Source organism: Phaenicophaeus curvirostris, chromosome 29 (assembly GCF_032191515.1).
Source record: "Phaenicophaeus curvirostris isolate KB17595 chromosome 29, BPBGC_Pcur_1.0, whole genome shotgun sequence".
NCBI classification, from domain to species: domain Eukaryota; kingdom Metazoa; phylum Chordata; class Aves; order Cuculiformes; family Cuculidae; genus Phaenicophaeus; species Phaenicophaeus curvirostris.
In genome coordinates this window covers 1,202,193-1,224,736 of record NC_091420.1, presented here as the reverse complement: position 1 = coordinate 1,224,736, position 22,544 = coordinate 1,202,193, and the positions used below count along the sequence as shown (strand labels likewise).

Genomic DNA, 22,544 nt, shown 5'->3' with positions numbered 1-22,544 from the left:
GGCAACCAGGGCCAGGGCCTCCCCACCCTCACAATGAAGAATTTCCTCCTTATGTCCAGTCTAAATCTTCCCCTCTCTAATTTAAAGCCATTCCCCCTCATCCTATCGCTCCATACCTTTACAAACAGTCCCTCCCCAGCTCTCTCTAAGGTCTCCTTGGAGCCTTCTCCTCTCCAGGCTGAACAACCCCAACTCTTATCCTGTCATCGTATGGGAGGTTCTCCAGCCCTCACATCATCCTTGTAGCCTCCTCTGGACCCGTTCCAACAGCTCCATCTCCTTCTCATGTTGAGGATTACAGAACTGGACACAATCCTCCAGATGAGGTCTCAGCAGAGAGGAGCAGAGGGGCAGAATCCCCTCCCTCCCTGCTGTTCACGCTGCTCTTGATGCAGCCCAGGACACGGGTGGTTTCTGGGCTGTGAGTGCACGTTGCCGGCTCCTGTCGAGCTTCTCATCAATCACCCCCAAGAACTTCTCCTCGGGGCTGCTCTCATCACATCCTCCCCAGCCTGGATTGACACCAGGGATTGCCCCGACCCAGGTGTAGGACCTTGCCCTTGGCCTTGTAGAACCTCATGAGATTCCCACAGCCCCACTTCTCCAGGTTGCCCAGCTCCTGGATGACATCTTCCAAGGACAATTCCCTTCCTAGCAGTGCCACAAACCAAACCCATCCCCAAGGAAGAGCCCTCTTGATGGCAGCACCGTGAATTCCTCCCCATCCCTGGTGCACGGCGCCCCGGGAACTGGGATGGAGGAGGTTCCTGCTGCATCCCACCCTCCCGGTGTGCACGGCTCCCTCGGCGTAGGCGTTGAGGGAAGAGACAGGAGAGAATGACTGCGATTGCAGCTGAATTGTTTTTATTATTGCAGTTTGCAGGGCTTTTTTTTGGAAGGGGGGGGAAGAAAAAAAATATAAAAGCACAATTTGTGCGCAGTCCTTTGGATGTGGCTCAGTCGGAGAAAACCGAGGGGGGATCGTGGCGCGTTCTGTGCCCTCCTGATCCATTTCTATGGCTGAACAGAGGAGAAATGATTGATAATTGTGAGCTGTTCTTGAGCTGGGTGGGAGGAAAGAGGCTTATCCCACCCCTCCTTGCCCCGGGGATGGGTTCCCGCCGCTGTGTCCCCGCGTTCCCCCCTGGAAGCGGGAGGGAAGGAGCCGCGGAGCTGCTGTGAGTGGCACGTTTTCCGTACACACGTCATTCTCGCTCCTAATGGGGTTTGTGTCTCCAGTCCCAGCGCTGGGGCTGGTGGGAGTGGGAAGAACTCTGCAAAATCCAAAATACATTTAAAAAAAACCAGAAAACCAGAGTAAAAAGAGCGTGGAATTGTCTGTTGGAGAGTTCAATCCTTTTGGTTTGCGTCGCGGCAGAGTCAGAGGCTCTGGAAGGGTTGATGGATACGCTCTTGGGAAGCATCTGATGAAACGCAGACCCCTCCGCTCCAGCTCTCAGACACAACCAGGTCTGTTCCCCACCACCCAGCACGGAGCATGAGGTTCTCCCAGCCTGGGAACCAGACCTGGTTGGATCCCAGCATCTCTGCCTCAGGAAGAATTCCCCAAGTCGAGTTTAATGTTGGTTTTGAATGAAAACAAGGTAAAAATCCCCTGTGGAACAAAGCGTCAGGCATCCTGAAGGGGGGCAGCTGGTGAGCCAGGATGAGTTATTGTGGCTTGGAGAGGAAAAATGCTCACTTTGTGTAATACAAAAATATTCCCAAGTGAAAAATATACCTTTTCTACTCTGAAAACTCCTGGTTTTTTGTTCCTAAGCGATCCCTTTCCCATCAGAAATGACATTTCAGAACATATTCGGAAAGAAAGCTTCCAATCCGTTTTGGAAAGAGCAAATCTCACTGGATCCTGAGGAGCTCGGGTGGGGAGAAGGTCAGAAGAAGCCGACGTACGGATCGGTGCTGGGATCTGGTGGCGTTCGATTGGAAAATTGCCCCAGATCCCACGTGGCGCTTGTGCCAGCCTGTTCCTTGCAGAGGGGATGAGTCTGGGGTGGCAGCGGGAGAGCTGAGCATCTCCTAGGACAAGGATGCAGCACTGGGAGTGGAAAAGCTGCTTCTCCAACCCAGCACAGCGTGAGCCGCATCCACCTCATCCAACGGGGAAACGGCCTCCAGGGTTTGGGCTCCAAGAAAACAGACACACCAGCCGCAACCAGGAGAGAAAACTCTGTTGGTTTTAATGTTTTCATGGACTATTTGCAACGTAGGAAAGGGAACTGGGTTTCCTTTTCAAAAATCAGTAACGGTTGGGTGCTGCCGCCCTGGTGCACTTTAACCCCGGGAGGCATCTCAGCGCCCTCCTGTCTTGTCTTTCTGCTCAAAGGCATGAAAACTGAGCCTCCTATTTAGCAAAGTGCTTGGCATCACCGGGACGAGGGCATCTGAGCTCCCCACCGGCTCAGCTTTCATCTCGGAGGGCCTGATTCTGATCTTTGGGGAGCAGCAAGTGTTGCAGCCCGGCTAGTAGAGACCGAGCCTGTGCTTGGGGGCTCCAACCCTGGAGATGTTCAAGGTGGGGTTGGATGGAGCTTGAAGCCCCCTGATCCCGTGGGAGGTGTCCCTGCCCATGGTTGGAAGTGGATGGGCTTTGAAGTCCCTTCCAACCCAACCCATTCCACGATTCTACGCACGAGAAAGCAGAATCAAACCCACCAAAGTGATTTTTGGCTCCGACTTCCCCACTGCCGCCTGTACCCAACCCTTTTTCCATTTCCCCTCAGCTCAAAGAAAAGAGGAAGGGGAAAAAAAATATAATGAAATGACAATGGAAAAGCCAGAAACCAACCCCCTCCAAACAAATAACTGTTTGATTCAAGGCTTTGCTCCTCTGTTTGCACGGAAGGAAGACATCGAGCTGCTAACTCCCATCGCGCGGGGCCAAGGGGGTTTGTAAAGCATCGTTGAATGGACGAGAGGAGCTTGGGTGTGGATTGTGTCGCTGCTGCCCTCCTGGAGGGCTCTGAGAGGGAGAGCTGCCCACCCCAGAGTTCAGAGAGGGACCCGAGCCAGGACAGCCCCCACCGGCCACAGGAGAGCCCCACGAGCCACAGGAGAGCCCCTCCAAGCCACAGGAGAGACCTGTGAGCCACAGGAGAGCCTTGTGAGCCACAGGAGAACCTTGTGAGCCATAGGAGAGACCCTCCAAGCCACAGGAGAGACCCTCCAAGCCACAGGAGAGCCCCACGAGCCACAGGAGAGACCCTCCAAGCCACAGGAGAGCCTTGTGAGCCACAGGAGAGCCCCATGAGCCATAGGAGAGCCCCACAAGCCATAGGAGAGCCCCACGAGCCACAGGAGAGCTTTGTGAGCCCCACGAGAGCCTTGTGAGCCACAGGAGAGCTCCATGAGTCACAGAAGAACCTTGTGAGCCACAGGAGAGCTTTGTGAGCCACAGGAGAGACCCCCCAAGATGCAGCCCAGTGAGCGCCTCTGTTGACTCTCCTAAAGCTCGAGGTCAACCTCAGCTTCCAAGCATCTTCCAGGCAGTTGCTGGATCCCGGGACTTGCAGGCATCACACCTCCCTTTGTGGTTTATTTCCAAGAGGGAACGAGGCGAGATGCTCAGTTGAGGAGCTGCGACGCAGGGCAGAGCTCGGAGGCGAGAGCAGCAAAGCCAGGGCTCGAACAGCACGAGAGCATCCGTCGGCGCCGTGGTGCGCGTGCTGCTCCGGGCATGCAGGGGCGTTTGCTGGGAACTGGCTCTTCCTTCTGTCCTCCAAGCGTGACAGAAGCCGGGGCCTGTGGTGCAAAGGGGGCTCTTTTAAAAAAAAAGGAGGTATCGACCGGAACAGGATTTATTGGAACACAGGGTTGTTTCATCAGGGGATGGAGAAAAGGAAAAGTTCAAGCTTGGAGAAAGAAATCTTGGGTGAGAACAGGCACCTTTTCACTCTTTTGAAAACTGGAAATAATAATAATTAAAAAAAAAGCCGAGCCCAAACGGCCTCCCCTGCCCCTCCCTCCCCGTCCCGAGCTTGCCTTCACATCATGCTCTTCCTGTACTGGGACTGTGAGCTCTGTCTGGGTTTGGAGTCCGACTGCTGCAGTTCCAACTGTTTGTACAGGTCCCTCAACTCCTTGATCTCCTGCAGCACCCTCTTGGCTTGGCTCCAGGTGGAGGAAGCCTCCCCCAGCAGCCTCTCCGATTCCTGCAGGATCCTTTCAGAGTCCGACTTGGAAGATGACGATGAGGAGGAAGAAGAGGTGGTGGTGGTGGTGCTGGTGGTGGAATCCTTGACCTTCCTCTTGCCTTCCCCGTAGCCCTTCACCTCCGTCAGCAGTTCCTGAGTTTTTTCCAGTTTCAGTGCAACCAGTTCTTGTAGCCGGGAGAGCTGCTCCGGCTCCGCCGAGGCGAACTGAGTCTCCAGCCCCCTCCTCAGCACCGCCCGGTGCGCGGAAGAGTCCCGGCGCGACAGGATTTCTTCCATGGAGGCACATTTGTTCTTTTCCGAGTGCGAGAGCTTTTTGGGAACCTGTGGGGTGTACATGGTCCCTTTATCAAAGGAGTCATTGCGCTGCCCGGATCTGTCCCATGAAGTCACCTCCCGCCGGGGGAGACTCCCCGTCCGGCCTTTCTCCGTGGACTTGACGTTCTCGGAGTCCGACCGGCGCCGAGCAGCAGCGAGATGTGCCACCGACTTATCGAGGTCCACGCGGAAGCTCTCTTCGCAGGTGCTGTGATCCTCTGGAGAGGCGTCCTCCTCCTGGATCAGGTCGAGCGTCAGCATGCCGTCAGAGGTTGAGGTAGATGCCTGAAGGACAAAGAAGAGCTGAGTCCTCGGAGGAACAGGTACGGCTTCCACTTCTGAGTGTCTCTTACACTGGGAATCAACAGCACCCGGTGCATCTCCTGCACCAGGACACAAAGAGGGACCAGGGAACTGCTGGGCTGAGACCAACGGCAGGAGGGTTAACGAGGCCAAATGGCGGGTCCTGCCCTTGGGGCACAACAACCCTGAGCAGCTCCAGCCTAGGAGAAGCCTGGCTGGAAACTGCCTGGAGGAGAAGGACCTGGGGGGGTTGGTTGAACAGGAGCCAGCAGGGGCCCAGGGGGCCAAGAAGGCCAAGGGCATCTTGGCTTGGATCAGACACGGCGTGGCCAGCAGGGCCAGGGAGGTTCTTCTCCCTCTGGCCTCGGCCCTGGGGAGACCGCTCCTCGAATCCTGGGGTCAGTGCTGGGCCCCTCCCCACAAGAAGGATGTTGAGGCTCTGGAGCGAGTCCAGAGAAGAGCAACGAAGCTGGGGAGGGGGCTGGAGAAGAAGAGGAGCGGCTGAGAGAGCTGGGGGGGTTTAGCCTGGAGAAGAGGAGGCTGAGGGGAGACCTCATTGCTCTCTGCAACTCCCTGAGAGGAGGTTGTGGAGAGGAGGGAGCTGGGCTCTTCTCCCAAGGGCCAGGGGACAGGACGAGAGGGAATGGCCTCAAGCTCCACCAGGGGAGGGTCAGGCTGGACATCAGGAAAAAATATTTCATGGAAAGGGTGATTGGGCAGTGTCCGAGGCTGCCCAGGGAGGGGGTTGAGTCCCCTTCCCTGGAGGGGTTTAAGGGCCGGGTGAACGAGGTGCTGAGGGCCATGGGTTAGTGATTGATGGGAATGGTGGGACTCGATGATCCGGTGGGTCATTTCCAACCTGGTGATTCTGTGATTCTACAACTGTGAGCAAGCAGCAGAGCCCAGGTGCGCTGGGCTCCTGGTTCTAGCTGAGCTGCAGATAAGCTGAGCAGCCTTGGACAAGCCATCGTGCTATCCCAGGGCTGAGTTTCCCAGCCATACGACCATTCCCATCAGGAACTTGAGGGAACGTTTCCCTCTCAGCATCAGGAGAAGGCCTGTCAGTGAGGGCAAGCCATCGCTCTGCAGAAGAGGTTGTCCAGTGCAATGGTTTACAAGAACAGACGGCTGGGTCTGATGGCCCAGGGCAGCTCTCGCCTTCTCAACGTTTTCAGGCCAGGCTGGAGCTCAGACGCCAGGTTCTCTCACCTTTACTTATAAATGGAATGGTCAGAAGGGAATTTTACCTCCGGAGGAGTTTAGGGTTGGTTGCACCTACCACAGCCATCAAGTGTCCCCGTGTTGGAGGGCGTCGGGAGTGCTGTATCTTTGCCCTGTCGCGCGTTGGGTGGGCGAGGTAGCTGTCCTCTTCGACAGTGACCTAAGGGGTGGAAGAAGGCCAGTGAGCAGCTGGAAGCCTAGGAGACACGAGCCATTCCCAATTTCTGGAGTTGCCAGCGGCCAGATAGAATCATGGAACGGTTTGTGTTGGAAGGGACCTCAAAGCCCATCCAGTCCCACCCCTGCCATGGGCAGGGACACCTCCCGCTGCATCAGGGGCTCCAAGCCCCATCCAACCTGGCCTTGAACACCTCGTACGGTTGGACTTGATGATCTCAAAGGTCTTTTCCAACCTAGAGATTCTATGATTATGATACTTGCAGGGATGGGGCAGCCATCACTTCTCTGGACAGCCTGTGCCAGTGCCTCCCCACCCTCCCAATGAAGAAGATCTCACTAAATCTCCCCTCTTTCAGCTTAAAACTGTCCTGCTCAGTGGCAGAAACCTTGGTGGCAAACAGTGGATCCTGAACTTCACGATGAGGGTTGGGAGGCCCTGGCCCAGGTTGCTCCATCCCTGGAGGGGTTCAAGGCCAGGTTGGATGGGGCTTGGAGCCCCTGATGCAGTGGGAGGTGTCCCTGCCCATGGCAGGAGGTGTGGAATTAGATGATCTTTAAGGTCCCTTCCAACTATCCTATGATTCTATGAACTCAAAACAGAGTTTGTGGTCCTGGAGTGCAAATCTTTGCTGGGCTCAACAGGAGAAGAACCACAATCCCCACCTGAGCCACCGAGGGCCATCGCCGGAGCGGGGCTGGGGGTGGGACTGGCTGAGCTGAGCTTACGAAGATGCACAAGAGGGTGACCTTCACCTGGAAGGGGATTTGCAGGGAGTGGGGTGTGGGAATCCAGCCTTAGAAGAGTCTTAGAGCGTGTCCCACGTCTCTGCCCTCTGTGCCGTGATGAGATCAGACCCGATTAAGTCGTTCCTGACAATCACCCGTTGGGTCTGTGAAGGTTCCAGTGACCTCCTCTCCTTGAAGCAACCCGCAGTGTTATTTACTGGGCTGCTTGCTGCTCTGCAGCTCTTCCTCTGCTCTGACCTTCGCTTCCCTTCCCTCCAGGGTTCTGTGTTCACCCCAGAGCACAAACAGCGGGTGCCGTGCTGGGCTGGACGTGGATGAGATGGAGCGGAGACGGATCTCAGCTGGAGAACCCTTGTCATGAAGCATTAACGTGAGACAGCGATGAAACGCTCCTTCTAACCGCGGCTCTGGAGATGAGGGGCACAGCCTGCTCAGGGTGATCATCATCCACGCGGGAATAAACCACGTGGGAACGCTCGGATGGATCTAAACGCGGTCTCTGTCAGCTCAGCCACGGTTCTACGTGTGCTTTGTCTCCAGGAGGAGGCTGAACTTAGGCTGCTTTGCTCTTTTTTCCTGGTAGAAGCTGCTTTGCCCAATTGTGGTGGGTTTTTTTGACCACAAGAGTGGTGAAGCCCTGGCAGAGACCACCCAGACCAGGGGGGGCGTCCCCATCCCTGGAGAGGTTCACAAACCGTGTGGCACTTGGGGACAGGGGTGAGTCCCATGTGGGGTTGGTGGATGGTTGGACTGGATGAGCTTGAAGGGCTTTTCCAACCTTTGTGATTCCGTAATTCTAGTTAGTTTGGGAGTTTCCTGCAGCACTTTGGAAGTGGCAGGAGCTGCGCTGGTGGTGTGGACACGACCAACAGTCAACAGGTACCGTCCCAGGGTCCTCCCACCACATGATGCCGCATCTCTCCAATTATCCCTTCTTTTTTTCACTAAACAGAGAGCCTGGCTCACCTTGACAGAGAGAAATATCCCACCCAGCGCTGAGAAGGTGGGATTAGGCACTCCTGGGTTGACCCCTGAAGAGCAGGAAAGGATCTGCAGGGTTTAAATGCCGCTAAGTCCCCTTCCTCCAAGGCGAAGCAGCAAGAAGGAGCCTGTCTCTGGGAGATGGTGGCTCAGGGGAGGGGTGGGTGGGATGAGGAGGGACTGGGCAGGGCTGACAGATGGTGCCGTGCTATTAGGGTGCTCAGAAGACAGCGTGGGCCTAGATTGGTTTTCAGTTAATTCCTTAATTCAGTTCCACTGCTTAAAGCTCCTTTGCAAACAGGAGCAAACAGAAGCACAGGGCTCGGTCACCCAGGAGCAGTGGATGGGAGGCAAGGCTCTCCAGAGCCCTGGGAGACCACTCTATGGTCGTAGAAACATAGAATCATGGAGTGGGTTGGATTAGAAGGGACCTCAAAGCCCATCCAGTGCCACCCCTGCCATGGGCAGGGACACCTCCCACTGCATCAGAGGCTCCAAGCCCCATCCAACCTGGCCTTGAACCCCTCCAGGGATGGGGCAGCCACCCCTGCTCTGGGCAACCAGGGACTCCCCACCCTCACAATGAGGAATTTCTCCCCAAGATCTCATCTCAATCTCCCCTCTTGCAGCTCAAAACCGTTCCCCTAGTCCTGTCCCTGATCCAGAGCCCCTCCCCAGCTTTCCTGGAGCCCCTTTCAGCACTGGAAGCTGCTCTAAGGTCTCCCTGGAGCCTTCTCTTCTCCAGGCTGAACAACCCCAACTCTCCCAGCCTGTTCTCCTACAGGTGCTCCAGCCCTCGGATCATCTCCGTGGTCTGCTCTGTCCTCACTCCAACAGCTCCAGGTCCTTCCCAGGCTGGAATTCCACCATCTGGTCCCACCATCCCTGCATGAGCACAGGCTGGGAAGGCATCTCACTAGGGCTGGGTGGGACAGGGGAGCTGCCACCCCTTCCCACCGCTTAATCCCAAGGCTGAGAGGATCCGACTATCCCAGATCTCGAGAGAGCCCACTCCGTAGGCGTTGGTGGCCGGCTTTGAGTGCAGCCCCTAAAAACACCGATGTCTTCGCTCTCCTTTGAACTGCAGAGGCAGGAGGGGTGGCTGCAGCCCCAGTCCTTCACCCAAGGTTAAATCTGAGACGACAGAGCTGAGCTCCTGCCCTCGGTCCTGCTCACCTCATCGAGGATGCGGTTTTTAGCACGGGTGATGGCAGAGTTGAGGGCGTTAATCCAGGACTCTTTCTCTTCTGGACTCACAGCCAGGAAGATCAGGTTTGGTGCCTACAAAAGAGGGAATTCAGGTCAGTGCCAGGGACTCAACTCACACAGAGATGCTTTCACGCGTTCCTTGCCTGCGGAAATCCTGCACGGCCCTTCCAGCCACCCTGCAGAGCTGATCCTCCCATCCTCTCTGCCTCTGGGTCCTCCCAGAACCCAACTTTTCACCCCAAAGCTGAGTTTGTTCCACATTTATGTCCCTCGTGGCTGCAGCTTCTCCTTCCCCCTCTCCGCCCTCCCACCCCCAGCCTGGATTTTGCCCTCCTGGAGCGATGATGCAGCCGTTCTGGGCACCAGCCGCTCACGTGCAAATAATCCAGAGTCATGGAATGGTTTGGGTTGGAAGGGACCTTAAAGATCATCTAATTCCAAGGGGCACTTCCCACTGGATTGGGAGCCCCAAGCCCCATCCAACCAGACCTTGAACCCCTCCAGGGATGGGGCGGCCAGAGAAACACCTCCTTACCCTCAGCATGAAGAATTTTCTCCTTATTTCCAGTCTAAACCTGCCCCTCTCCAGTTTACACCCATTGCCCCTGGTCCTATCACTCCAGACCTTTGGAAACAGCCCCTCCCCAGCTTTCCTGGAGCCCCTTTCAGCACTGGAAGCTGCTCTAAGGTCTCCCCGGAGCCTTTTCCTCTCCAGGCTGAACAACCCCAACTCTCAGCCTGTCCTCATACGGGAGGTTCTCCAGCCCTCGCATCATCCTTGTAGCCTCCTCTGGACCCATTCCAACAGCTCCATCTCCTTCTCATGTTGAGGATTACAGAACTGGACACAATCCTCCAGACGAGGTCTCAGCAGAGAGGAGCAGAGGGGCAGAATCCCCTCCCTCCCTGCTGTTCACGCTGCTCTTGGTGCAGCCCAGGACACGGGTGGTTTCTGGGCTGTGAGCGCACGTTGCCGGCTCCTGTCGAGCTTCTCATCAACCCCCCCCAAGTCCTTCTCCTCGGGGCTGCTCACATCACATCCTCCCCAGCCTGGATTGACACCAGGGATTGCCCCGACCCAGGTGTAGGACCATCCTACCATCATCACCTTGGGCTTTGACAGAGTCTGGTACCCATGGAAGGAGCTGAATTTGCCACACTTCGATATCTCAGATGCACCCTGAGGGCAGGAGGGGTCTGAAAATACAGCCTGGACAGGGAATCCTGGACCCTTGAGTGGGGGCTAAGTTCGGATGCTCAATAGAAACGGGTTTGAGCCTCCCCAGCATTTTACTCCGGGTGCCTGGGGACAGCGCAGCCGCTTTCCGTTCTCCCTTTCTCTCCCCTTTTTGCATTTCATGGTGTTACACAATCATTATGGAATCGCAGGCGAGCTCGATTTACTGAACCAAGGCAGAGGAACGGTGCAAACCCAGCTCGTGGGTGGCAGCAACTGCCCCCGCGCCAGCCTGCGGGCAGAGAGCAGCTCCCAGTCTGCGATGCCAACCGAGCCCCTGTGGGAAGGCGTCCTCCGAGCCACCGCTGCCTCCATCTAGAGCCTTTTAGCTTTCCCTGGGCCATGAAGCACTCGAGGGGCAAATCTCCTCATGGTTCTGCTGATGCTGCCACACCTGGACCATTCGCACGTGCACAAGCAGCTTTAGCGCTGTTGGCACGAGGGCTTGGGAGGTCCAGGATGTGCTGGATGGAGCCTCCGGTGGGTTGTGTCGTCCTGGGCCACTTTATAGAATCATTAGCTTGGAAAAGACCTTTGAGACCATCTGCTCCAGCCATCCCTGTCCACTACTAAGTCATATTCCCAAGCACCTCATCTCCCTGCCTTTTAATCTCCTCCAGGGATGGGGACTCAACCACCTCCCTGGCAGCCGTTCCAGGGCTTGAGAACCCTTTCAGTGAAGAAGTTTTTCCTGATGTCCAATCTAAACCTCCCCTGATGCAGCTTGAGGTTGTTCCCACTCATCCCATCACCTCTCACTTGGGAGAAGAGACCAACACCCACCTCTCTGCAACCTCCTTTTAGGTGGTTCTGGAGAGCAATGAGGTCTCCCCTCAGCCTCCTCTTCTCCAGGCTGAACAACCCCAGGTCCCTCACTGCTCCCACAACCCCTGTTCTCCAGCCCCTTCCCAGCTCCGTTCCCTCCTCTGGATGTTCTCCAGGACCTCAAGGTGTTTCTTGGAGTGAGGGGCCCAAGACTGAACACATTTCAAACCATGAGACAGAAGCTCGTGGCTCTCTGGGATGACCAGAGAGTGGAACGTACCGTGTTTCCTGGCTGCCTGGAGTGGGCGAGGGTGAATTTGCTGTGGTTCTTTTTGCTTCTGCTTTTAGACTTCCTGAGCTCTTCGCATTTCTCATAATCGCTCAGGTCAAACGCTTCCTGTAGGGTTTTTTCATCTTTTACCTGCAAAAAAAAAACCAAAAAAAACCAAAAACCAAAAAGTAAAATTGCAGCCTTGCAGATGTCAGGGAGGTTTTCAATTTGACAGTTTTGACTGGAGCATCTACTGGAAAGAGGTGGGATGTATTCTGGACCACGGGGTGAGGCACTTGCCCAGGTTGCTCAGAGAATCGTAGAATAATGGAATGGGTTGGGTTGGAAGCAACCTCAAAGCCCATCAAATTCCAGCCATGGGCAGGGACACCTCCCACTGCATCAGGGGCTCCAAGCCCCATCCAACCTGGCCTTGAACCCCTCCAGGGATGGAGCAACCTGGGCTCCCCACCCTCCCAGCAAAATCTGCTGCTTGGGAGAGGCATCACCGCTTGTTGCTTTTCTGGAGCCCAACAAAAGTTTGAGGGATAAAGCTTAGCCCTCCCTATTTTTAACCCGGTCGGTATCGCCGCAGCCTGCGCTGGCAGCTGATCCGGGGGGTGGATGGAGCACAGCCCGTCCCAGATTCCTGACACGACGCGTGTGCTGCTCTCCCCCATCGCGATCGTGGGGTTCGTTTCAGCAGTTCATTGGGTAGAAGAACTTCTTGGCTGAAGCTTCTACAAGACCTTGCTTTTCCCAGGTCTGTTCCCCAACACTTTCTGCGACAGGCACACAGCTACAGAGAAATACAAATTAGGGAACTGTGGAATCACTGAGGTTGGAAAAGTCCTCCGGGCTCATCCAGTCCAACCACCAGCCCAACCCACTGTGGGACCAAACCCTGTCCCCAAGTGCCACGGCCACAAGGTTTGTGAACCTCTCCAGGGATGAGGATGCTCCCAAAGCCCTGGGCAGCCTCTGCCAGGGCTTCCCCACCCTGTCAGTGAGGGAATCTTTCCCAAGATCCAATTTGAACCTTCCCCTGGCACAACTTGAGGCCATTCCCTTTCATCCTGTCCCCTGTCCCTTGGGAGAAGAGCCCAGCTCCCTCCTCTCCACAACCTCCTCTCAGGGAGTTGCAGAGAGCAATGAGGTCTCCCCTCAGCCTCCTCTTCTCTAGGCTAAACACCCCCAGGTCCCTCACTGCTCCTCCATCCCCTGTTCTCCAGCCCCTTCCCAGCTCTGTTCCCTTCTCTGGACACGCTCCAGCCCCTCAAGTTCTTTCTTGGAGTGAGGGGCCCAGAACTGAACCCAGGATTCAAGGATTTGAGTCTAGGGGGACGATCCCATCCCATCTCCTGCCTGGCCCCTTTGGTTCCGTGTGACCTTCCCAGCTCACTCCTCCAGCAGGGCAGCTCTATTTCCACACTAAACACAAGGACTGGACGTGACTGGGGTGTCAGAGCCCTGGGTTTTGCACGTCTGCTCAGGACAGAGCTGCCGCAGACTCAAATCCGCGTCAATCCGCTTAATCCGACTCCAGTTGGGGTCATTACAGGCTGGGATCTGCAGTCTGAGTGCCCCAGGTGCCGGAAAGGCAGATGGTGCTGGAATCTTAGCTCCTGAATTTCTTGAAGGGCCTCCATTCCATTAGATTTCTGCACCGGAGGTTACATAAAGATGCTGATGAAAGCACCGCTCCTGACAGGGAGTGCAGGGACAGGACGAGGGGAGCGGTTTTGAGCTGGAAGAGGGGAGATTGAGATGAGATCTTGGGGAGAAATGTCTTGCTGGGAGGGCGGAGAGACCTTGGCCCAGGTTGCTCCATCCCTGGAGGTGTCCAAGGGCAGGTTGGATGGGGCTTGGAGCCCCTGATCCCGTGGGAGGTGTTCCAAGGGGTGGGACTGATGGACTTGGAGGTCCCTTCCCAGCCAAACCACAGCACGAATCTACCCAGAGACACGGACAAACCAACCTGTTGGCCTTGAGCAACGGCTGCGGTTCCCCCTCTTCCCTTTTCCCTTCCCTGCCCCGAGTTTCTCTGGAGGAACCAGAGGCGGACGCTGTGCACAGCGACTCTTGCAGCCCCGGAATTGATGGCTTATTTCTGCTCCTAACAGCAGCCACAGAGGTGTCTTGCACAGAAATTCTCTCTCTCCGTACCCTCCCGGGGCATTTCTAATTGGCTTTGATCTCTTCCCAGCACCATCCTGCAATCCCACCTCTTTCCAGGAATCTTGGCTGAGCTCAGCCCTTTCATTTGCAGCAGGAAAAGCCGAACCCCGCGAGCCCCAGCGGTGACGCAGCCGCTCCTGTCCTTGCTCCAGATGTTTGCTCATGTAGGTCACTGGGGCTTCCCCAGCCCTTCCCTCCTCCCTGAGGCACGCGGAGCCTGCGCTCCGAGCTCCTGGGAGCCAGGATTTGGACACCCCGCCTGGAGGAACATCTGCAGGAGGATGCAGAGAGGGTGGGTGGAACTGGGTCAGAGAAACCCCTATGGGGGTAGCTGGTCCTTCCCACTCGGATCGACGACACCGCGCGGGGATGGCACATCACGTCCTCCAACGTGCGTGCCTGGAGAGACGTTCTCACCACGGGATCGTAGAAACGTTAAGTTCGTAGAATCATAGAATCCTGGAAGGGTTTGGGTCGGAAGGGACCTCCAAGCCCATCCAGTCCCACCCTTTGGAACACCTCCCGCTGCATCAGGGGCTCCAAGCCCCATCCAGCCTGGCCTTGAACCCCTCCAGGGATGGAGCAACCTGAGCCAGGGCCTCCCCACTCTCACAGCAAAACATTTCTAACCAAGATCTCATCTCAATCGCCCCTCTTGCAGCTCAAAATCGTTCTCCATCATCCTGTCCCTGCAGTCTCTCACCCAGAGCCCCTCCCCAGCTCTCCTGGAGCCTCTTTCAGCACTGGAAGCTGCTCTAAGGTCTCCCCACAGCCTTCTCTTCTCCAGGCTGAACAACCCCAACTCTCCCAGCTCATTCTCCTACAGGAGGTTCTCCAGCCCTCACATCATCCCCGTGGCCTCCTCTGGGCTTGCTCCACCAGCTCCAGGTCCTCCCTGTGCTGAGGACTCCAGAGCTGGACGCAGGCTCCAGGTGGGTCTCACAAAGCGGAGCAGAAGGACGATTTCTCCTGTGCGAATGCTCCTTGGAAGCATCCGCCAACGGGAGGATCTCTCTCTGGTTTTAATTAACCATCCCTCAGGTCTCTTGCTGACAGAGGGTTAAAATATCCCCCCTCATCAAGACATCGCCTGCAACAGCTCCGAACCTCCCTGGTTCCGACCAGGGCTGTGTTCAAGGCAGAACTAGGAGCGAAGCAGAAGCGCGGTTGCTCTGTTTGCAAAGCCCTGTGGTTTTCCTCCAGCTGTTTTGGTGATGATTCGCCCCAGCAGTTCCCTGCTGGGATGTTCCAAGCTCCAAGCCAACACGGAAGGTAGAAGAAATCACAAGACACCGAGTGTAACGTATCCACGAGACGTTCAAGAGGTCACGACATGGTTTGGGGTGTAACCAGACACCGCTGGGTTCTTGGGGAAGCTGAATATCTGAGTAGGGGCAGCACACGGCTCGAAGCAGCCACCGTGTTCCCCTCGCAAGACAAGAGGGAAGTTTCACTTCCCCAAGCTGAGTGGTTCGACGAGCCCAGGAGGGACAGGAACTTCTGCAGAGCTGAGCTAAACCCGGCTGCTGCGACAACAGGAGCTCATAGAATCTCAGAATCACCAGGTTGGAAAGGACCCACTGGATCATGAGTCCAACCATCCCCATCAATCACTAACCCATGTCCCTCAGCACCTCGTCCACCCGGCCCTTAAACCCCTCCAGGGAAGGGGACTCAACCCCCTCCCTGGGCAGCCTCGGACACTGCCCAATCACCCTTGCCATGGAAAATATTTTCCTGATGTCCATCCTGACCCTCCCCTGGTGGAGCTTGAGGCCATTCCCTCTCGTCCTGTCCCCTGGCCCTTGGGAGAAGAGCCCAGCTCCCTCCTCTCCACAACCTCCTCTCAGGGAGTTGCAGAGAGCAATGAGGTCTCCCCTCAGCCTCCCCTTCTCCAGGCTAAACCCCCCCAGCTCTCTCAGCCGCTCCTCTTCTTCTCCAGCCCCCTCCCCAGCTTCGTTGCTCTTCTCTGGACTCGCTCCAGAGCCTCAACATCCTTCTCGTGGTGAGGAGCCCAGAACTGACCCCAGGATTCGAGGTGCAGCCTCACCGAGTGCAGGGGGACGATGCCGTCCCAGCTCCTGCTGGCCACCCCATGTCCCTCTGGATGCTGCATTGGATCACACCCCAAAACACCCTCTGCACCCCCACTCACCCCCACCCCACCTTCCCGGCTGAGCTCTGCGCCGCGTCTGATGGCGCCAGAACCAACACGGAGCGAGCGCTGCCTGCTTGTCAAGTGCTCTTGAGCTAATTGTGCTGATGCTTTTGGCAGCAAACAAGATCGGGCTGAAGGAAGCCCCCGAGAAGCGTTTCCTCATTAATATCTCGTCATCGCAGCGCCGTGCGTGCTTTCTGGACGGCCCTGAGCTTCCTGAAGGGAAGTAGTGGGAGCCCAGCTGCGTCCGCGCTCTCCGACTGCGGTTCCTGAGCAAAGCAACGACAACGCTGGGCGAGAAACCAGAGAACAACGACCAGAAACTGCACAGGGGAGGAGGGGAGCGGTGAGGAGAGCCAGGGAGAGGGGGCAAAACTGATCCTCAGCAGGAGGTGTTGAAATCAGCTCCCTTCAGCACCTCTCGCCTCGCATGTTCCTGCTCTGAAAGATTTGTTTGGCTGATGACCAAGGGCGAAATAAGAGGGGGAGTTGCATTAGTTCATAGGATCATAGAATCCTGAGATGGTTTTGGGTTGGAAGGGACCTCGAAGTCCATCAGTTCCACCCCTGCCACAGGCAGGGACACCTCCCACTGCATCAGGGGCTCCAAGCCCCATCCAACCTGGCCTTGAACCCCTCCAGGGATGGGGCAGCCACCACTTCCCTGGGCAACCTGGGCCAGGGTTTGCTCTGATCCCCGTGCAGGACTTTGCCCTCAGCTCTGTTGAACCTCTCGAGGGTCACACAGCTCCTTCTCCAGCCTGGCTGGGTCCCTCTGGAGCTCATGGAGCTGGGCTCGCAGCAGGAGGACAGACCCAAGCTCTGAGCCCCATCGACCAGTCTGGTGCCGGCTGGCAGCGCAAAAGGCTGTGGGGTTGATGCCCCAATAAAGGAGCATCCCTTGAGCTCTGGTTTTCTTTTCCAGGTGCATCAGCTCATGGGATAAAATCCATTTTCTCTCCTTGGTTTCTGGCCCAGGCTGCCCCTTCCCTGACTCCTTAGGGAAGACGGGGATTTATCAGCCCCAGATGGAGGAATTCAAGCAGAAGTAAAGAAAAGCCTGGTTTGAATTCACAGGGAGGAACTGAGGAGAGCGTCCAGGAGCCCTGGGGATTAACCCCTTCCCCGCCACGCTCTGGGGTGACAGGGAGAAGCCAGGAGCCCGGCTGTCCCTGCTAACCTGGAGCAGCCACTGAGCTTGAGAGGAGCTGACAGGGAACACGGAGGTTAATACGAGAGTTACCTCCCGAGCTCCATCCTCCAAATCCACGCTGCTCCAGTAGCTTTGATGGAGCAAAAATAATTCATAGCAGAGGAGGGGTTTGATCTTTGCTGGAGCAGCCGAGCCTCCTCTCCCATCGCTGCAGAAACCGGGTTGAGGTGCAGCCTCTCCAGTGGCCGTTTCCACCAGAGTTTTCTATTCACGTGTCCCCAGGCTCTCTACTATTGAATCTGCATCCGCAGAATCACAGCATCATGGAATTATTGAGGTTGGAAAAGCCCCTCGAGCTTATCCAGCCCAACCTCAGCACGTGGCCAAACCCTGTCCCCAAGTGCCACGGCCACACGGTTTGTGAACCTCTCCAGGGCTGGGGATGCCCCCGCTGCCCTGAGCAGCCGCTTTTTCTGTGAATTTTTCCCAATATCCGCTCTAAACCTCCCCTGGCACAACCTGAGGCCATCTCCTCTCACCCCACCATGTGTCCTCTCCCACCAGCCCCACGGAAGCGGCTCAGATACGGAGCCATGAGGAGCCTCTCATCCTGCAGGATCCTCCTGCTGAGGGATGCTCATCCTGTGGGATCCTCACGCTGAGGGATGCTCATCCTGTGGAATCTTCACACTGAGAGATGCTCATCCTGTGAGATCCTCATGCTGAGGGATGCTCATCCTGTAGGATCCTCATGCTGGGAGATGCTCATCCTGTGGGATCCTCGTGCTGAGAGATGCTCATCCTGTGGGATCCTCGTGCTGAGGGATGCTCATCCTGCGGGATCTTCACGCTGAGAGATGCTCATCCTGTGGGATCCTCGTGCTGAGAGATGCTCATCCTGTAGGATCCTCGTGCTGAGAGATGCTCATCCTGTGGGATCCTCGTGCTGAGGGATGCTCATCCTGCGGGATCTTCACGCTGAGAGATGCTCATCCTGTGGGATCCTCGTGCTGAGAGATGCTCATCCTGTGGGATCCTCGTGCTGAGAGATGCTCATCCTGTAGGATCCTCATGCTGGGAGATGCTCATCCTGTGGGATCCTCATGCTGAGAGATGCTCATCCTGTGGGATCCTCGTGCTGAGAGATGCTCATCCTGTGGGATCCTTGTGCTGAGGGATGCTCATCCTGCGGGATCTTCACGCTGAGAGATGCTCATCTGCAGGGTCCTGGTGCTGAGGGATGCTCATCTCGCAGGGTCCTGGTGCTGAGGGATTCTCGTCCTGCAGGATCCTCACACTACGAGATCCTCGTGCTGAGGGATGCTTGTCCTGAAGGATCCCCACACTGTGGGACGCTCACACTGTAGGATCCCCATACTACGAGATCCTCGTGCTGAGGGATGCTCATCCTGCGGGATCCTCGCGCTGAGGGAGGCTCATGTTTCATGATCCTCATCCTGAGGGATCCTCGTGCAGGGGGATGCTCGCACTACACGATCCTGATGCTGTGGGATCCCAACCCTGCGGGATCCCCATCCTGTGAGATGCTCACACCGCAGGAGCAGAGCTCAAACACGCATCCAGACTCCAGATTCCCCCGGGGCAGATCCCAGCTCCCGTGGGCAGCCTGGCTTTGCTGAGGAAGAAGGATCCAGTGGGTGCAGGCACCTCCTGCTTTGCAATTCCCAGGGATGGTGGCCCCGGATCCTTCCTTCCCGCGGGCATCGAGCCACCCCAGCGCACACACACGCGTGCGGCCAGATGTTCGCTCTGCAGCCGCAGCTCTGCACAGCCCCAGATTCTTCCATATAAAGACACCGGCAGCCGCCGTCGTGGGTTATTTCTGGCCCTTCACTCACCAGAGCCCCAGCGCTGCCTCGGCCGCACACGCACGGGGGTTTTCCCAGCTGAAAAAACACAAGAGTGCTCCCCGAAGCTAACACCATCGCCTCCTGTCCGGCTCCCAGGCTCCAAACACACAGAGATTCCAGCTACCTGGATGTATTGGGAGGGAGGGACAGACAGACACCCCCCACACCATCACTGAGGCTGATTCCTGCATGAATCCAACCTTTCCTGCGTGGAACTCCCTGCTTCTTGGCCAAGCCTTTGCTCTCAGTTAATTCCCTGGAGTTCAAAAGTACCGGAGAGGCATCCGGGTAGCCGGGACATCCCAGTGGTGCCGCGGCCATCGGCAACCCAGCTGGGGACTTCAGAGTGACCTGGAGTCTGGAAAACTTTTGTTTTCCCAGGCAAGATCCAGAGGGCTTCCCACCAAAGTGAGACATATCTGTCTCACTTTCCTCATCCATCATCATTTATCCCAACCCTGGAGGGGTTCCAGGCCAGGTTGGATGGGGCTTGGAGCCCCTGATGCAGCGGGAGGTGTCCCGGGGTGGGACTGGATGGGCTTTGAGGTCCCTTCCAACCCAAACCACTCCAGGATTCTACAGATGCATCCACAGACCCATCAGAGTTTTGGTGTTTGTCGTCTCTAACCTCACTCCTTCCCCAAACCCGCAGCCGACATTCACTCCCCTGCGTCTCTCCCCGGTTCGGAGCCAGCAGGAGCTTGGTGGGAGCTCAGCGTCACCTGGGCTCTCGGCTATTTCTGCGTCCTAACCCCCCTGATCCAGCCGCCCTTTGCCCCGCGACTCCGTCACCATCACAATCAAATTATCGTCTCTCCGGGTTCTAAACGGATCAAGCCGGGCAGGTAACCACACATCCGAGCGGCACGCGATGCCGGCACGGACCAACCTCCACTCAGGGGAGGAAACAACCCAGACCCACGTTTCTCACCCCAAACACTCCATCCCGACACCAATCCAGCTCCAACCCCCCTCCCAGTGCTGCCTCTTGAGTTTAAAAGGCTCCGAGGGAGGAGCTGCTGCTGGGGATTCCTTCCTGATGGATTTATCCAGACACAAAAAGCAAAAGGGGAAGGTTTTGGAAGGAAGCCGGACCCCAGCCTCAACATCGCATCCCATCAGCTCTGCTATAAACACCCCTCCGAGCCCCAGCAGGAGGAGACGGGACACGGATTCCAACGTGGTGCTGGATCCGTGGTTCTCTTGCCCCACTGCCCCTCGGCTCAGGAGGAATAAAGGACAAGAAAAAGATCCCTAAATGGCTCAGTCCCAGCTGGGAGAGCTCGGTTATTCCCCACCGGAGCAGCAACCCCCTGGGAAGGAGCAGGAGCTCAGCACCGGGGCAGGATGAGGCTTTAGCCCCCGCTAAGCGAATATTTCCGTGCGTCCAGTGCTGGGAAAACATCTCCCGGCATTGTCTGGGAGAGCCGGGCTCGAAACCCAGGATCCTGCGGGTGCGTTGGGGGGAAGGAAAAGGGGGTGGGAGAGGGCAAGGAACCCGACCCTACCTCCTTCTCCGAGACGTAGAGCTGGTCTCCCTTCAAAACCACATAACGGTTCTTCCAGATCTCCCGGAAAATGCCTTTCCCGCAATATTTCCGCACCCAACCGACCTTCTCCGGCTGCGCCGGCTGCTGGGTCCCATCCTGCGGCCCCTGGCACAAAGCGAGAGGGGAGAAAACAGGGTGGGGAAACAACATTATTCCCGGTTTTCCTCTCCTTCTCCTCCCTCTTCGCTCAACTTTCGCCTCCCCGCCTCCGGCCCCCCTCGCCGGGATTCGCTCCGGTCGCTCGCCGTGGGTTTTCCTGCTGTGGATGGGAAAGAACAACAATAAAACCTTGGGGACGAGGCCGGGATCGCCGGTTGGGTTTCACCCCGGGCGTTATATAAAGCGGTTCCGCTCCGCTCGCCCCGCGCAACGCGGATTCGCTCGTGGGAAAAGGAGCAAGGGGGGGGATTTAAAGCAGAAAAAGGTAAAAAAATTGCTTTTTTTTGGAGTCTTTTATGCGCAGCGAATCCCAGAGGTGGAATCGCCGGGTGGGTTTCCAGCTCCAGCTCCTCAGGGATGGGATTCCGGCGATGGAGCGATGGGGACTCGCCGTTTCATCGCTTCCTCTTGCTCGGGGATGAAAACCGCTGCCCGCGGCGCTCCCAGCAGAATTCCCAGTGGATTCGGGGCGGTGGGAGGGAAGGAGCAGCCGGGGGGTGAACCCGCTGCCCGCGTCGCGTTTGTTTTGACCCGGCCGGGGGAGAGAAGCGAAGGGAAAGGGATGAAGGGGGGGATGGAGAGCCGAGCCCCCAGCCCTGAGCATCCCGAATCCCTCGCCCCGTCCCGCTCACCCTCTTGGCAGGGTTGGTTTTCTTCATCATTCCGGAGGGGCTGGGGGTTGCGGGGGGGAGAGAAAGGGGCTCCGGCGGCCTCCGCTCGGCAAGGAAGAAGGATGCTCCGGCGCTTGGCGCTGGCTTGGCCCTTGGGAGCCCGAGGATGCCGGCGGGTCACGCGGAGCCCGGGCCGTGGGGCTGTGGGGCCCCCGGGTGCCCCCCGGCAGCCCCCAGCATCGCGGGGCTCGCTCTGCGCGGCCCCGGGCGCCCCAGCTCCATCTATAGCGGCGCGATGACGTGGGGCGCACGGCGGAGGCCAAGCGCGGCCCACGAGGGGCGTTCGGCTTTGTCTCTGCCGCGCTGCGACGCCGGCCGATGGGGATGTGGGGCTGGGGGAGAGCGGGGATGGGGGTGAGGGGATGGGGATGGGGGTGAGGGGATGGGGATGTGGGGATGGGGATGAGGAGATGGGAGAGTGGGGCTGGGGATGTGGGGCTGGGGGAAAGTGGGGATGGGGGTGAGGGGATGGGAAAGTGGGGATGGGAGAGTGGGGATGGGGGTGTGGGGATGGGGGTGAGGGGATGGGAGAGTCGGGGAGGGAGAGAGTGGGAATGGGGGTGTGGGGCTGGAGCTGTGGGGCAGGGGATGTGGGGCTGGGGGAGAGGGGATGGAGCTGGGGGAATGGAGCTATGAGGATGGGGTTGTGGGGATGGGGATGTGGGGCTGGGGGAGAGGGGATGGGGATGTGGGGATGGGGATGTGGGGATGGGAGAGTGAGGATGGGGGAGAGAGGATGGGGGAGAAGAGATGGGGATGTGGGGCTGGGGTTGTGGGGATGGGGATGGGGGAGAAGGGATGGGGATGTGGGGCTGGGGTTGTGGGGATGGGGATGTGGGGCTGGAGGAGAGTGGGAATGGGGATGAGGGGATGGGAGAGTGGGGATGGGGATGTGGGGATGGGGGTGAGGGGATGGGGCTGTGGGGATGGGGATGTGGGGATGGGGGTGTGGGGATGGGGATGGGATGTGGGGATGGGGATGTGGGGCTGGGGGAGAGGGGATGGGGATGTGGGGATGGGGATGTGGGGCTGGGGGAGAAGGGATGGGGATGTGGGGCTGGGAGAGTGGGGCTGGGGATGTGGGGATGGGAGAGTGGGGATGGAGCTGGGGGAATGGAGCTGTGGGGCTGGGGTTGTGGGGATGTGGGGCTGGGGGAGAAGGGATGGGGACGTGAGGCTGGGGATATGGGGCTGGGAGAGTGGGGCTGGGGGTGTGAGGATGGATGTGTGGGGCTGGAGCTGTGGGGCAGGGGATGCGGGGCTGGGGGTGTGCGGATAGGGGTGTGGGGATGGGAGAGTGGGGCTGGGGATGTGGGAATGGGGGTGTGGGGATGGGGATGCGGGGCTGGATCTGTGGGGCCGGGAGAGTGGGGCTGGAGGTGTGTGGGGCAGCCCATTCC

The 22,544-nt window shown here is 57.6% G+C and overlaps 2 protein-coding genes across 5 annotated transcripts in view; both read right to left on the bottom strand.

Moving 5' to 3' along the window:
• Positions 1–842: 842 nt before the first annotated feature.
• Positions 843–21,354, bottom strand: PLEKHO1 (pleckstrin homology domain containing O1). 4 transcript variants are annotated; one of them, XR_011339258.1, is made up of 8 exons: positions 21,106–21,354; positions 20,273–20,419; positions 11,414–11,554; positions 9,099–9,203; positions 6,073–6,174; positions 4,003–4,775; positions 3,225–3,762; positions 843–3,141 (listed from the first exon to the last, which is right to left on the bottom strand). XR_011339258.1 is itself a non-coding variant. In XM_069878660.1 (7 exons), the coding sequence occupies exons 1-6, from the start codon at positions 21,133–21,135 to the stop codon at positions 4,005–4,007; spliced, it is 1,296 nt and encodes a 431-aa protein (XP_069734761.1). In that variant the 5' UTR covers positions 21,136–21,354; the 3' UTR covers positions 843–3,762; positions 4,003–4,004. The 4 variants fall into 4 exon arrangements, 3 of the variants coding, with proteins under 3 accessions (XP_069734761.1, XP_069734762.1, XP_069734763.1); XM_069878660.1 differs by having other exon boundaries at positions 843–3,762; XM_069878661.1 differs by lacking the exon at positions 3,225–3,762 and having other exon boundaries at positions 843–1,020.
• Positions 14,544–22,544, bottom strand: part of VPS45 (vacuolar protein sorting 45 homolog) — a 36,336-nt gene continuing 28,335 nt past the window's right edge. Inside the window, exon 16 of the mRNA XM_069878655.1 lies at positions 14,544–14,554. The gene's annotated coding sequence lies outside the window, so the exon portion shown is untranslated. The remainder of the gene's footprint in view (positions 14,555–22,544) is intronic.